At 35.5% G+C, this 12,119-nt stretch overlaps 2 protein-coding genes and 1 pseudogene across 2 annotated transcripts; all 3 read right to left on the reverse strand.

Annotated features, from left to right (window-relative positions):
• Positions 1-217: 217 nt before the first annotated feature.
• On the reverse strand, positions 218-2,604 carry LOC107637433 (putative disease resistance RPP13-like protein 3; annotated as a pseudogene).
• Positions 2,605-3,165: 561 nt separating this feature from the next.
• LOC148577141 (TMV resistance protein N-like) lies at positions 3,166-4,056 on the reverse strand. Its single transcript, XM_088502843.1, has 2 exons — positions 4,048-4,056; positions 3,166-3,645 (listed from the first exon to the last, which is right to left on the reverse strand). The coding sequence occupies exons 1-2, from the start codon at positions 4,054-4,056 to the stop codon at positions 3,166-3,168; spliced, it is 489 nt and encodes a 162-aa protein (XP_088358969.1).
• Positions 4,057-5,439: 1,383 nt separating this feature from the next.
• Positions 5,440-11,624, reverse strand: LOC148577142 (disease resistance protein RPP13-like). The gene is made up of 3 exons (XM_088503309.1): positions 10,965-11,624; positions 8,477-10,104; positions 5,440-6,482 (listed from the first exon to the last, which is right to left on the reverse strand). Exons 1-3 carry the CDS (start codon positions 11,510-11,512, stop codon positions 5,440-5,442), a joined length of 3,219 nt encoding a protein of 1,072 aa, XP_088359435.1. The 5' UTR covers positions 11,513-11,624.
• Between the last annotated feature and the right edge of the window lie 495 nt (positions 11,625-12,119).

The following is a 12,119-nucleotide window of genomic DNA, read 5'->3' on the forward strand; positions in this document are numbered from 1 at the left end:
TATATATGCATGTGCCTATGAGTCTCACGAAAAGAAATATGAAAAAAATGTTATTTATATACTAAAATTAACTATTAAAATTAGTTATTAATATATTTGTATATAAATATATGTGATTTAATTTATATTTTCAATGTGTATTTATATTCTAATATGTGTTTATATACCTGCTTTTGCAAAAGAAGCAGTGACATTGACATCCAATGCCTCACAGAAATCAATCATCATAGTCCATTTGACGCTCTAAAAACTCCAAGTTACCCACCCAAGGAAAGCATTTGTTTAGTAACCTCCTTTTAAGTGAGGGCAGTCACAGAAGACAGCACGTCGAAGACGAGGCATTGCACCATCTTTGGATATAAGATATCTAACATCCACCCTTATCATGATCAACACCTGAAGCTCCGGAAAACTCCCAGCAGTACCACAATCAAGAGTTTGTTCCGTACAATATCCAATTTTAAATTTTAAAACTTGAAGTCTTGGAACTCGTCCCAAGGTATTCATGTCTTTTGACTTGAAATACGCAAAGCGTGACAATGTAATCTTGGTAAGAGTTGACGGAAATGCAATTGTGTCTAATGGAACCCAATTAACCACAGAAAACATAAGCTTCAGCTTAATTAGTTTTTTCAGGCGATGTAGGCTCCTTAAGATTTCTTCTGCTGGTTCATGTTGGTCTAAAGCTATATGTAACCCGAGTGTTCTCAAGTTGGGAAAGTAATCATCACCTAGTAATCTCCCTAGTTTTGAATCGGCATACACATAGCATAGTGTTTGGAGATTCTGCATTTTATCTTGTACTTCTTGTTCATCTACTAACAATCTCACCAGAAATTCACAATGAAGATGTCTCAGTTGCTTTAACCCTCCAATTCTTAGGTCCTTCAAACTAGTGTACAATACATGTAATGTTTCCAAACTGTGAAAGTCACATAATCCATCTAATTTAACTTCCATTTTCAAGTACCGGAGGGGTGTCAAACTCTTCAAATACTCAGCACTTGTTGAAGAACTAACCCGAGCCCATTTCGAAAAAGATAGCACATTAACTCGGAGGTTTTCTGGAATATGCTGTGACCACCCTCGTGCATCTTCATAAAAAAATAGTGAATGAGTGGATTCTTTATTGCACGTCTCTAATGAACAGGTATAGGATCCTACTGTGCTAGGAAAGGACAATAGTCTACGAGCATTGTTAGTGTTGTTATCAGGGTTGTTGCTCTCTGATATGCATAGTTCCCGAAAGAGATCATGGATCTTACATGTTTTCACGCCTTTCCTATCACTGCTTCTCCTTGCTACTTGTACCAAATTACGATCCACCATCTCCCTCAAGTATTGCTCACCAATATCTTCAGGTTCTGGTGGTGCTTCTTTTGATCTTCTAGTTTGAATTGGCCCTATGAACCCTTCTGCAATCCATAGACGGATCAAGTCTCTCACCTGAATCTTTTCATCTTCAGGAAACACCCCAAGATATAGAAAGCAAGGCTTCATTTTGTTAGGCAAATCATCATAGCTAAACTTCAAAATCTCCATCATCTTCTTACCTTCTTTGTCTTCAGCAATAGACCAGTAAGGTAGCAGGTTCTTGATTCCTTCCCATGCATCCTTTGATCTGTCCCTCTTTGCAACAATCCCCGCTATGGTTATAAGTGTCCCAAACATCATCAAGGACTACCAAGTACTTTTTTCCTTCCAAACATTTTCTCACCTGCTTCAGCTCCTCCTCATCACTTCTTGAATCTTCATTTTTAGATTTGCATGTGGATGGCTTCAGACAATTGTGAGAAGGCTTTTAAAAACTTCCTTTTCTCTTAAATCCTTGGAAACAGTTGCTCAGGCACGGCAAGGATATATCGTCTTGACCTCATCGCTATTGTAGATCTTTCGAGCAAGTGTAGTCTTGCCTAACCCACCCATGCCAACAATGGAAACAACATTCTCAGGGGAACCTTCTTCCTTGAGCTGATTAATCACAATTTCAAAATCTTTCACCAATCCCACTACATTTTTTTCTTTCACAGTAGATCCACTTTCTTTGTAGATGTAATGCTTCATAACCATATTAAGACCATTATTTGACAAATGCTCATCTTCTAGCCCATTTTTATTTTTTGTTGTTATACTGATTCTACTACCAGGACCAAACCAATCAGTTCCTCCTGCTAGTGAATTCAGTTGTTGTATGCTATCAACATCATCCAAAACTCGAAGAACCCTTTTCTGGTCTAGTCTTTTTTTTATTTCAGAGGATCCTTTGAATGTACTTCCAATCTTAGTCTTTACCTTTCCTATCATCTCAGAAAGAAGGGTGATCTGTAGAATTTCTAGGCCAAAACCACTTTCATTTGTTTTCTCACTGACATTAGAAAGAAAACTTGCAGCTACAAAGTGAGGCCTAATCTTGTTATACAGCTCCGCAACAAATTTGCTTATTTCACGTTCTCCATGAATTACCAACATAAAAGAGGTAGCATGTGAATCAATCTGTGGAAGTGATTTTGCCTCTTCAAGTTCAGAATCACATCCAAGTGGACGATCAATATGCAGAGGCAAGGGAGGAAGTCTTTTTGTGACCTCTTCAACAATCTTGTCCATAACCATACCCCATGGTCCGCAAGCAACATACATACACATTTTCTTTGCATTTTAATTTGTCTTCTTTTATACAAGAATACGCAACAATCTAATCAATGGACGAGATCAAACGTCTTAAAGAAGTTTACCTAAGTCTCCGCCTTCAAGTTTATCTAAATCCCAAAATTTAGCTAAACTCCGGGGTTCGATTTTGGTGAATATATCATATGGTGGTAATATAAAACTAACAATCCATATATAAGCACGTAAGTATATAGTTTTGTTAAAAACTGAAAATTTTAAAAATCATGTACTGAAATTTATGATCGTTGATTATATATGATTGACTTTTACTGTATTATTTGCCTAGATTTCGGAGGAAACCTGTTTAAATAGCTTTGTCTACAAAATAAATTAAGTACTAAGGTAGAGAAAATCAAGATTTTACGTGTAATAAAAAAAGTAAATTAAGTATGTAAATAAGATTTGAATCGTAAAATCGCCAGATGTAGTATAAATTTTATAAAATCGATTGAATCATTTTAATAGTTAAATCGAGATTCTAGCTACTATGATAACTACTCACGTAAGTTGACTGATGTTTTGTCCATATATGGTGCCAACTGCAGACAAAGCAGACCTCCATGCTTCCACTCTGTGCTTGTATCTTCCTTTTTCTTGATCAATCATGGCTGTTCTATAACTTTTCTTCTGATACTGCACATCTGATCGTAGCACATGGAAATAGATTGGTAACACCGGTCGCGTTTTTCCGTTGTTGGAACACTCCATGATCTTGACGAGTTCATCAAGGCACCACCGAGAAGTTGGATACTTGTCACAGAGTACAAGAATTGACATCCTTGATCTTTCAATTGCTTCAACAAGAGAACCTTCCAGCTCCTCCCCTGTTTTCAGCCCCTCGGTATCTCTGAAGGTCTCGATTCTTGCTTTGATCAAAGCATGATAGAGTGTGTTTGTGAATTCGAATCTTGTGTAACCTCTAAAGCTCAGGAAGACATCATACTCGAAATGTGATGATGAACTTGCTATGGTAACAGTCTTTGGAAGGTTTCAATTGCAATAATAATCGAGATTCAAGAATCAACAAAATAGAGATGGAAATGGACAGGTTTCTTTCTTTGTAGTTGCTGATTCTAAATATTTTAATGCAAATTGAACTTATATTACTATTTAGATGATTATATAACAGAATTGCTGCCGTCCATCAATGCTTTCCTTGGACAGTATATATATTTTATTTGATTTTTGCACTCCTCTGATTTTGTTCTTAAGATTATTAAATGTTCATCGAATTGCACATAATGTATATTTTTCTTCTTTGGCAATCTAAATCCATAACTAATCATTATAAATTATATGTACTTTTTTTTAATGTATATTTTGTATTTTAATATGTATTCTACTTTAGAGAGTGATTTTTGATAGCAAATTTTAACATACATCTAGCATAGTTGATGAATGACATATATTTGTTATAAAAAACTTTGGTCATGACAATTGCTTTTTCACCAGCAATTTTATTATATTAATTACTATATTATTAAACTCTTGATATCAGACTTAACCAACCTTAACTTGTCTTTTAGCATCGCCAGCATTCTTTATACATATATAAAAGAAATTATTATTTTTCAGTATGCATCATTAATTTGATATAATAAGAATATTACAATAAATACAAAAAAAAGTTGACCTCATCATCTTCTGCTTTAGCTCCTCTTCACTGTTTGAATCTTCATGTTCAGACAGTTGAGAAGGTTCTTGTAAACTTCTTTTTCTCTGTAGTCCTTAGAAACAGTTGCCCATGCATGACAAGGGAATAGCTTCTTCACCTCATAGCTATTATAGATCTTTGAGCAAGGGTAGTCTTGCCTAATCCACCCATGCCAACAATGGAAACAACGTTCCTAGGGAATCTTCTTCCATCAGTTGCTTAATCACATCATTCAAATCTTTCTTCAATGACAATAAGATACTCATTAGCTAATTCTTTTAATCAAGTTGGATTGCTCCAATAGTTAGCTCACTGGTCCGCTTAATCAAGTATTTTGTTAGTAACGCTCTACGCTAATAACATGAATTCACCTCGTATTTATTTATAACATAAAAGAAATTACATGCCATTTCACATCTTTAACAGAACATGCACAATGTAAAAGCGAATCATAATACACATGTTCATTTTCGAGGAATTACAATACGAAAATAAGTGCTAAAAGTGTCATTCGCAGTAAAAACAAACCACTTTATTCAAAAAAAAGAAAGAAAAACAGTGCAATATTAGAGGATCACACTCCATTACAACACAATATAAGACTGCAAGAGCACATGTAATGAGATGTATTATGGACGAAAGTTCTGCACAAATTGAACATAATTACATACACGTTAGAATGATTCATCTTATTGGTAGAAGCATAAAAAGGAAGTTGCATGAAAAGGCAATTAATTAAAGGTTTAATTATTCTGTTAGTTCATATAGTTTTACTAAATTTTTAATTAGATTTTTATATATATATTTTTTCAATTGGTCCTTCTATTGTTTTTAATTTTGTAATTAGATCTTTTCTAGTGTAAAAACTATTAGAGTTAACTAAATATCTTTTCGTAAATTGAAGATATTCATAATTTAAAATTTAATTAAAATTTTGATGTATGTATTTTGAAAAAAATATTTTGTTAATTTTAATATTTTTAACATAAAAATAATCTAATTACAAAATTAAAAGCATTGTAGATATTCAATTATAAAAACTATCACTATAATTAAATTTTAATTAGATAGCATATGAGTCTTAGTAAAAGACATTGACATCCAATACCTCACAGAAATCAATCATCAAAATCATCATCATCCTCATCATCATCTTCTTCAAAATCCTCGTCGTCATGTGGCGTAAAATGCAAGTTACAACCCAAGGAACGCATTTGTTCAGGAAGGTCCTTCAACTCCAAGCCAGGGCAGCCATGGAAGACCGCACGTCGAAGGCAAGGCATGGCACCATCTTCTAAGGTAAGACATTTGACACACACAGATATCATGATAAACACTTGAAGCTGCAGAAAGCTCCTATCAGTACCACAATTAAGGATTTTTTCGATACAACGTACATCATGGAATTTTAAAATCTTAAGGCCGGGAATTCGTCCCAATGCATTCATGTCTTCGGACTTCAAACCATCAAAAAATGATATGGTAAGCTTGCTAAGATTTGACGGAAATGCAATTTTATCAACTGGAATTGGAAACGGTTCAGAGACCGGGAGCTCCAGTTTGAGTTTCTGTAGATTGCTTAGGCAGTGTAAACTACTAAAAGTTTTTTCTGCTGAATGTCTTCCTTCTTCAGTTACACATAAACCCAGTGTTCTTAAGTTGGGAAAGTAGCCATTGTCGAGTAAGGACCCTAGTTGTGAATCAACATGCACATAAAGTAGGGTTTGGAGATTCTGCATTTTGTTTTTTACCCCATCTTCATCTACTAATAAACACACTTCACATTCTCTTCGAAAATGTCTGAGTTGCTTTAACCCCCCAATACTTAGGTCCTTGGGAGTTCCATCGTTCATTATATGTAATGTTTGTATGCTCTGAAGCTTACTTACCCCATTTGGGTAAAAAATATCTATTTTCAAGAACTTGAAACTTTTCAACTCCTTCAAATTCTCAACATTCTTTTCATTAGTTAGATCATCAATCCATCCTTCAAAATATAGCACATTAACTCGATAGTCTTCTGGAATATGATGTGACCATCCCTTGGCATCTCCATAAATGAACAAGGAATAAGTGCATGATTGATGACATGTTACTGAACATGCATAGGATCCTATATCCCTTGGAAATGACAACCTACGAGCATTGTTACTGTTACTCTCTGAAATACACAATTCCCGAATGAGATCATGGATCTTACAAGTTTTGACGCCTTTCCCGTCACTCCTCCTACTGGCCACTTGTACCAAGTTACGATCCACTAGTTCCTTCAAGTATTGCTCACCAATATCTTCAGGTTCTGGTGCTACTTTTGATCTTCCACTCTGGATTGGCTCTATCAACCTTTCTGCTATCCATACTTCGATTAAATCTCTCACCCGAATCTCTATATCTTCAGGAAACACCCCAAGATATAGGAAGCATGGCTTCATTTTCTCAGACAGATCATCGTAGCTAAGCTTCAATATCTCCATCATCTTCTTACCTTCCTTGTCTTCAGCAACAGACCAGTAAGGGAGCAGGCTCTTGATTTCTTCCCATGCATCTTCTGATCTCTCCCTCTTCGCTACAATCCCCGCTATGGTTTTGATAGCCAATGGAAAACCATTGCAACTTTGGGCAATTGATCTACCAATACGTTGTAGATCCCGAGGACACTTTTTGCTGCAGAATACCTCATTGCAAAACAGTTTCCAACTTTCTTTTTTATCCAAAAAGGAAAGCCTGTGATGAGGCTTCTTTGACTCTGAAACGTTGGCCACCCGATCGTCGCGGGTAGTTAGTAGTATCATGCTTCCATTGTTGTTTTTAGGGAAACAACCCTTTAGAGCACCCCATGCGTTGTTAGTGTCCCAAACATCGTCAAGGACTACCAAGTACTTTTTTCCATTCAAATATTTCCTCACCTTCTCCTTTAGCTCCTCTTCACTACTTGAATCTTTATGTTTAGATTTGGATGTTAAGTTGAGAAGGCTTCTAAAAACTTCCTTTCCTCTGAAATCTCTGGAAACAGTTGCCCATGCTCGACAAGAGAATAGCTTCTTCACCTCATTGCTATCAAAAATCTTTCGAGCAAGAGTAGTCTTTCCTAACCCACCCATGCCAACAATGGAAACAACATTACCAGGAGAGTTTGCTTCCTTGAGTTGATTAATCACAACTTCAAAATCTTTCTCCAATCCCACTATATTTTCTTCCTTCCTAGTAGAACTACTTCCTTCGGTGAAGTAATATTTCTTAACCTCAACACCATTATTTGACATATGATCATCTAGCACATGTTCATATCTTGTTGTTATGATGATCCTACTACCGGGACCAAACCAATCAGTTCCTCCCGCTAGTGAATTCAGTTGTTGTATACTGTCAACATCATCCAAAACTAGAAGAACTCTTTTTTGGCCCAGTCTTCGTTTAATTTCAGAGGATCCTTTGAATGTGCTTCCGATCTTAGTCTTGACCACCTCTCCCATCTCAGAAAGAAGAGTTTCTTGTAGATGTTCTAGGCCACCACCACTTTCATTTGTTTTCTCACTGATATTAGAAAGAAAACTTGCAATTACAAAGTGAGGCCTAATCTTGTTATACAACTCCGCAACAAATTTGCTTATTTCATCACCATCTCCATGAATTCCCAGCATCAAACAAGGAGCATGAGAACCAATCTCTAAAAGTAATTCCGCCAGTTTAAGTTCAGAATCACATCCAAGGGGACGATCAATATGCAGAGGCAAGGGAGGAAGTCTTTTTGTGACCCTTTCAACAATCTTGTCAATAGCCTCACTCCATGGTCTGCTCTGAAGTCCTTGGGAGTTTCATCGTCCATTATATGTAATGTTTGTATGCTCTGAAGCTTACTTAGCTCATTTGGGTAAAAAATATCTATTTTCAAGAACTTGACACTTTTCAACTCCTTCAAATTCTCAACATTCTTTTCATCAGTTAGATGACTTAGATCATCAATCCATCCTTCAAAATATAGCACATTAACTCGACAGTCTTGTGGAATATGATGTGACCACCCCTTGACATCTCCATAAATGAACAAGGAATAAGTGCATGATTGATGACATGTTACTGAACATGCATAGGATCCTATATCCCTTGGAAAGGACAACCTACGAGCATTATTGTTACCGTTATGAGGGCTGTTACTCTCTGAAATACACAATTCCCGAATAAGATCGTGGATCTTACAAGTTTTGACGCCTTTCCCGTCACTCCTCCTACTGGCCACTTGTACCAAGTTACGATCCACTAGTTCCTTCAAGTATTGCTCACCAATATCTTCAGGTTCTGGTGCTACTTTTGATCTTCCACTCTGGATTGGCTCTATCAACCTTTCTGCTATCCATACTTCGATTAAGTCTCTCACCCGAATCTCTACATCTTCAGGAAACACCCCAAGATATAAGAAGCATGGCTTCATTTTCTCAGACAGATCATCATAGCTAAGCTTCAATATCTCCATCATCTTCTTACCTTCCTTGTCTTCAGCAACACACCAATGAGGGAGCAGATTCTTGATTTTTTTCCATTCATCCTCTGATCTCTCCCTCTTTGCTACAATCCCGGCTGTAGTTTTGATAGCCAATGGTAAACCCTTGCAACCTTCAGCAATTGATTTAGCAATAGGCTCTAAATCAGGAGGACACTCTTCTCCACCAAACACCTCGTTGTAAATCAATTCCCAACTTTCTTCTTCATTCAAGAGGAGAAGTTTGTGGTGGGGCTCCTTTGACCTTGCATAGTTTGCCACCTGATCATTTCGTGTAGTCACCAATACCCTGCTCCCATTGTTCTTATTTGGGAGAACATAATCCTTCAGCTTGTCCCACACTTGAATGTCCCACACATCATCGAGTACTACCAAGTACTTTCTCCTTTTCTCATTCAAACATTTTCTTACCTCGGACTTCAACTCTTCTTCGTTTTCAGGTATAGGCTTAGATGGCATCAGACAACGAAAAAGGCTCGAGAAAACTTCCTTTTCTCTGTAATCTTTGGAAACAGTTGCCCATGCACGCAAAGGGAATACCTCCCTCACCACTTTGCTACCATAGATCTTTTGGGCAAGAGTAGTCTTTCCTGACCCACCCATACCAACAATGGAAACAACATTCCTCCTCTTTGAATCTTCTTCCCTCAATTGATTAATTACATCTATGAAATCTTTTACAAATCCCACTACATGCTTTTCCTTCACTATCCCATCGCTGCCAACGATTTCACCTTCACGAATGCAATGTGTCTCAAGCTCAACACCATTCATTACAGGAGAATAATTCTGAAAGAGATCTTTGTTTTCTGTTGTTATGATGATCCTACTACCAGGACCAAACCAATCAACTATTCCCATTCCCGCTAGCAACTCCAAATGCTCTTCACTATCAACTCCTTCCAGAACCAGAAGCACTCTTTTATGCTGCAGCTCCTCCTTGGTCTCTACAACCATATCAGAAAGAAGCTCCTTTTTAAGATATTCCAAGCCATCATCAACGGTGTTTTTCATTAACTGTTTACCAACATCAACAACAAAACTTGCCGCTCTGAACTCATCTTTGATCTTATAGTATAGCTCAAATGCAAATGTTGTTATGTAACTCTTTTCTCTTTGATCTTCATAAATTCCCACCACACGTACAGTGTCACGAGATTCTAGGTTCAAAAGTGATTCGACCACTTCAAATTGAAAATCAAATCTATTTAATTTTTGCTTGATCTCTAGAAGTTTTGCAGAGACTTGTTCAGCAATCTTGCCAATGATCTCGGTTTCATACTTCCTACAAATCAACAACACAATATTAATATATTTTACGATTATTTACATTAATATATATAATGTATTTTATAATAAGGAAAAGTCTAGAGAGACAGCAGATTTATTAAAATTTGGCCAGCACTTAGCCAACAAAATAAAAATGAGTGATTCTTCACTATTAGATAAAATCTCACACCATTAAATATATGATTGATAGCTAATTGATGGCTACTACTCACAAAATTTGCTGTCCCTAACACTCCTCATTAAATTATAAAATTCAGGTATTAGTTAAATACATGAGAGTGTATTATTTTTTATTTTTATCATATTTAAATTATAATATCTTTATTTATTTTTGTAGATGATAAATTAAAATGTGATAAATCTAATTAAATTATTCATAGTAAAAGAAAATAATATATCTATATATTAATATTTTAATATACAAATTTTACAATCATCTTTTTATATATAATTTTAATAGAAGACATCAACTGTAATCGATGAATAATATGCAATATATATAATTAATAGTTTATTATATAGAGATTATAATTTATTTATATAAAATTATTTATTATGTTTATATTATTTGAGTCAATTTATAAACTTACTTTTAGACTTTTAGTCCTAAATTGATAGCCACCATCAATTAATTTGTTAGTTAATTAAAACTGAGGAATATTGAGGAGCTATGTTTTTTAAGATTAGACAAATTTTTATTAAAATTGTTTTATTTATTTTAAATTATAAATTATAAAGTTTAATACCAAACTCCAAATTATAAATCGTAAACCTCAGATTTTTCAAAAACAAAAAAATTTAAAAAAAAAAAACTAATATTAATTAACTAAATTGATTTAAAAACAAAAAACTCACTCTTCATGCTTCTCTTGAACGTGTTGTCCGCTCAGCCCGCAAGCGGTAGATAAAGCCAACTTCCACGCTTCCGCCTTGTCTTTGCCTTCTCTCTTTTCATGTTTCTGCATGGCTTCCTTAGATTTGGTGCTAATCTGATGTCTCACTTCTGCGGGCGTCACGTGATAAAAAACTGGGAAAACGGGGCGTTTTGTTCCATTGTTGGAGTACTTGAGCATCTGTTCTAGTTCCAGGAGGCACCATGAGGAAGATACATAGTTTTCACTCATCACAACAATATGAATCCTTGATCTTTTAATTGCTTCCATCAGAGTAGGTTTAATTGCCTCACCTAGTTCCAGACCCGGATCATCCCTGAATACTTGGAGTTTTTTTACATCGGCCAGGCCATGATAGAGATAATCTGTGAATAAGAACCTTGTGTCCTCGCCTCTAAAGTTCAGAAAAACATCGTACATGCCTCCTTCTGATAAGGATGACATCGCCCACAACCACGGGGCCGGCGACAAAGACGACGAGGATGCGCCAGCCTGTCCATCATCGGCCATGATGTGGTATCAACAATGAATTGAAGGAAGCTAAGGAAGCAGGTGAAGTTGAATTATAACTCAGTGTATATAGCATATGCTGCCAAGTTTCTTGGTCAATGATGATATAGTTGGTGGTGACATTCGAATATACTAATATTATTTTAAATCTTATTGTTTAATTTAGTTAAACTTAATTTATAAAAAGACTTAGATGTATAGGATTCCTTATTATTTATTTGCTAGATGCAGTACTATGATGAATGAATGATATATATAGATTTGTTATAAAAAGACCTTGGCGATAAAAAATTGCATTATTGGACTCTTGTAATGCATATCATCGATCTTAATTAGACCACAAACAAGAAACAAAAAACTCACTTTTTAACGTCCTCGTTAGTTGACGGCATAATTATATATGGGTAATATTATAATAATGATATTTGTGTACAAAGTTTTAATTTTCTTAAATAAAAAAACAAAATTATTTCTATCTAGATGTTGTATTCTAATATAGAAAAAAGAAAAACGCGTCAGGCTGCAGGTCATCCTGTTAACTTGATAGAACATATATAATAGGATAATTATTAATTAGAGAGAGAGAGAGAGAGAGAGGGAGTAAGTA

Source organism: Arachis ipaensis, chromosome B1 (genome assembly GCF_059453495.1).
Source record: "Arachis ipaensis isolate K30076 ecotype BB chromosome B1, ASM5945349v1, whole genome shotgun sequence".
Taxonomy (NCBI): Eukaryota; Viridiplantae; Streptophyta; class Magnoliopsida; order Fabales; family Fabaceae; genus Arachis; species Arachis ipaensis.

What these genes read in the sequence shown, in the direction of transcription:
- LOC148577142 (XM_088503309.1), bottom strand. Translation starts at nt 11,512, where the DNA reads ATGGCCGATGATGGACAGGCTGGCGCATCCTCGTCGTCTTTGTCGCCG. An exon ending in GTTCAAGAGAAGCATGAAGA is followed by an intron (nt 10,105 to 10,964) that starts GTGAGTTTTTTG and finishes GTTGATTTGTAG; the next exon opens with GAAGTATGAAACCGAGATCA. An exon ending in GGAATTGTGTATTTCAGAGA is followed by an intron (nt 6,483 to 8,476) that starts GTAACAGCCCTC and finishes TGTGTATTTCAG; the next exon opens with AGAGTAACAGTAACAATGCT.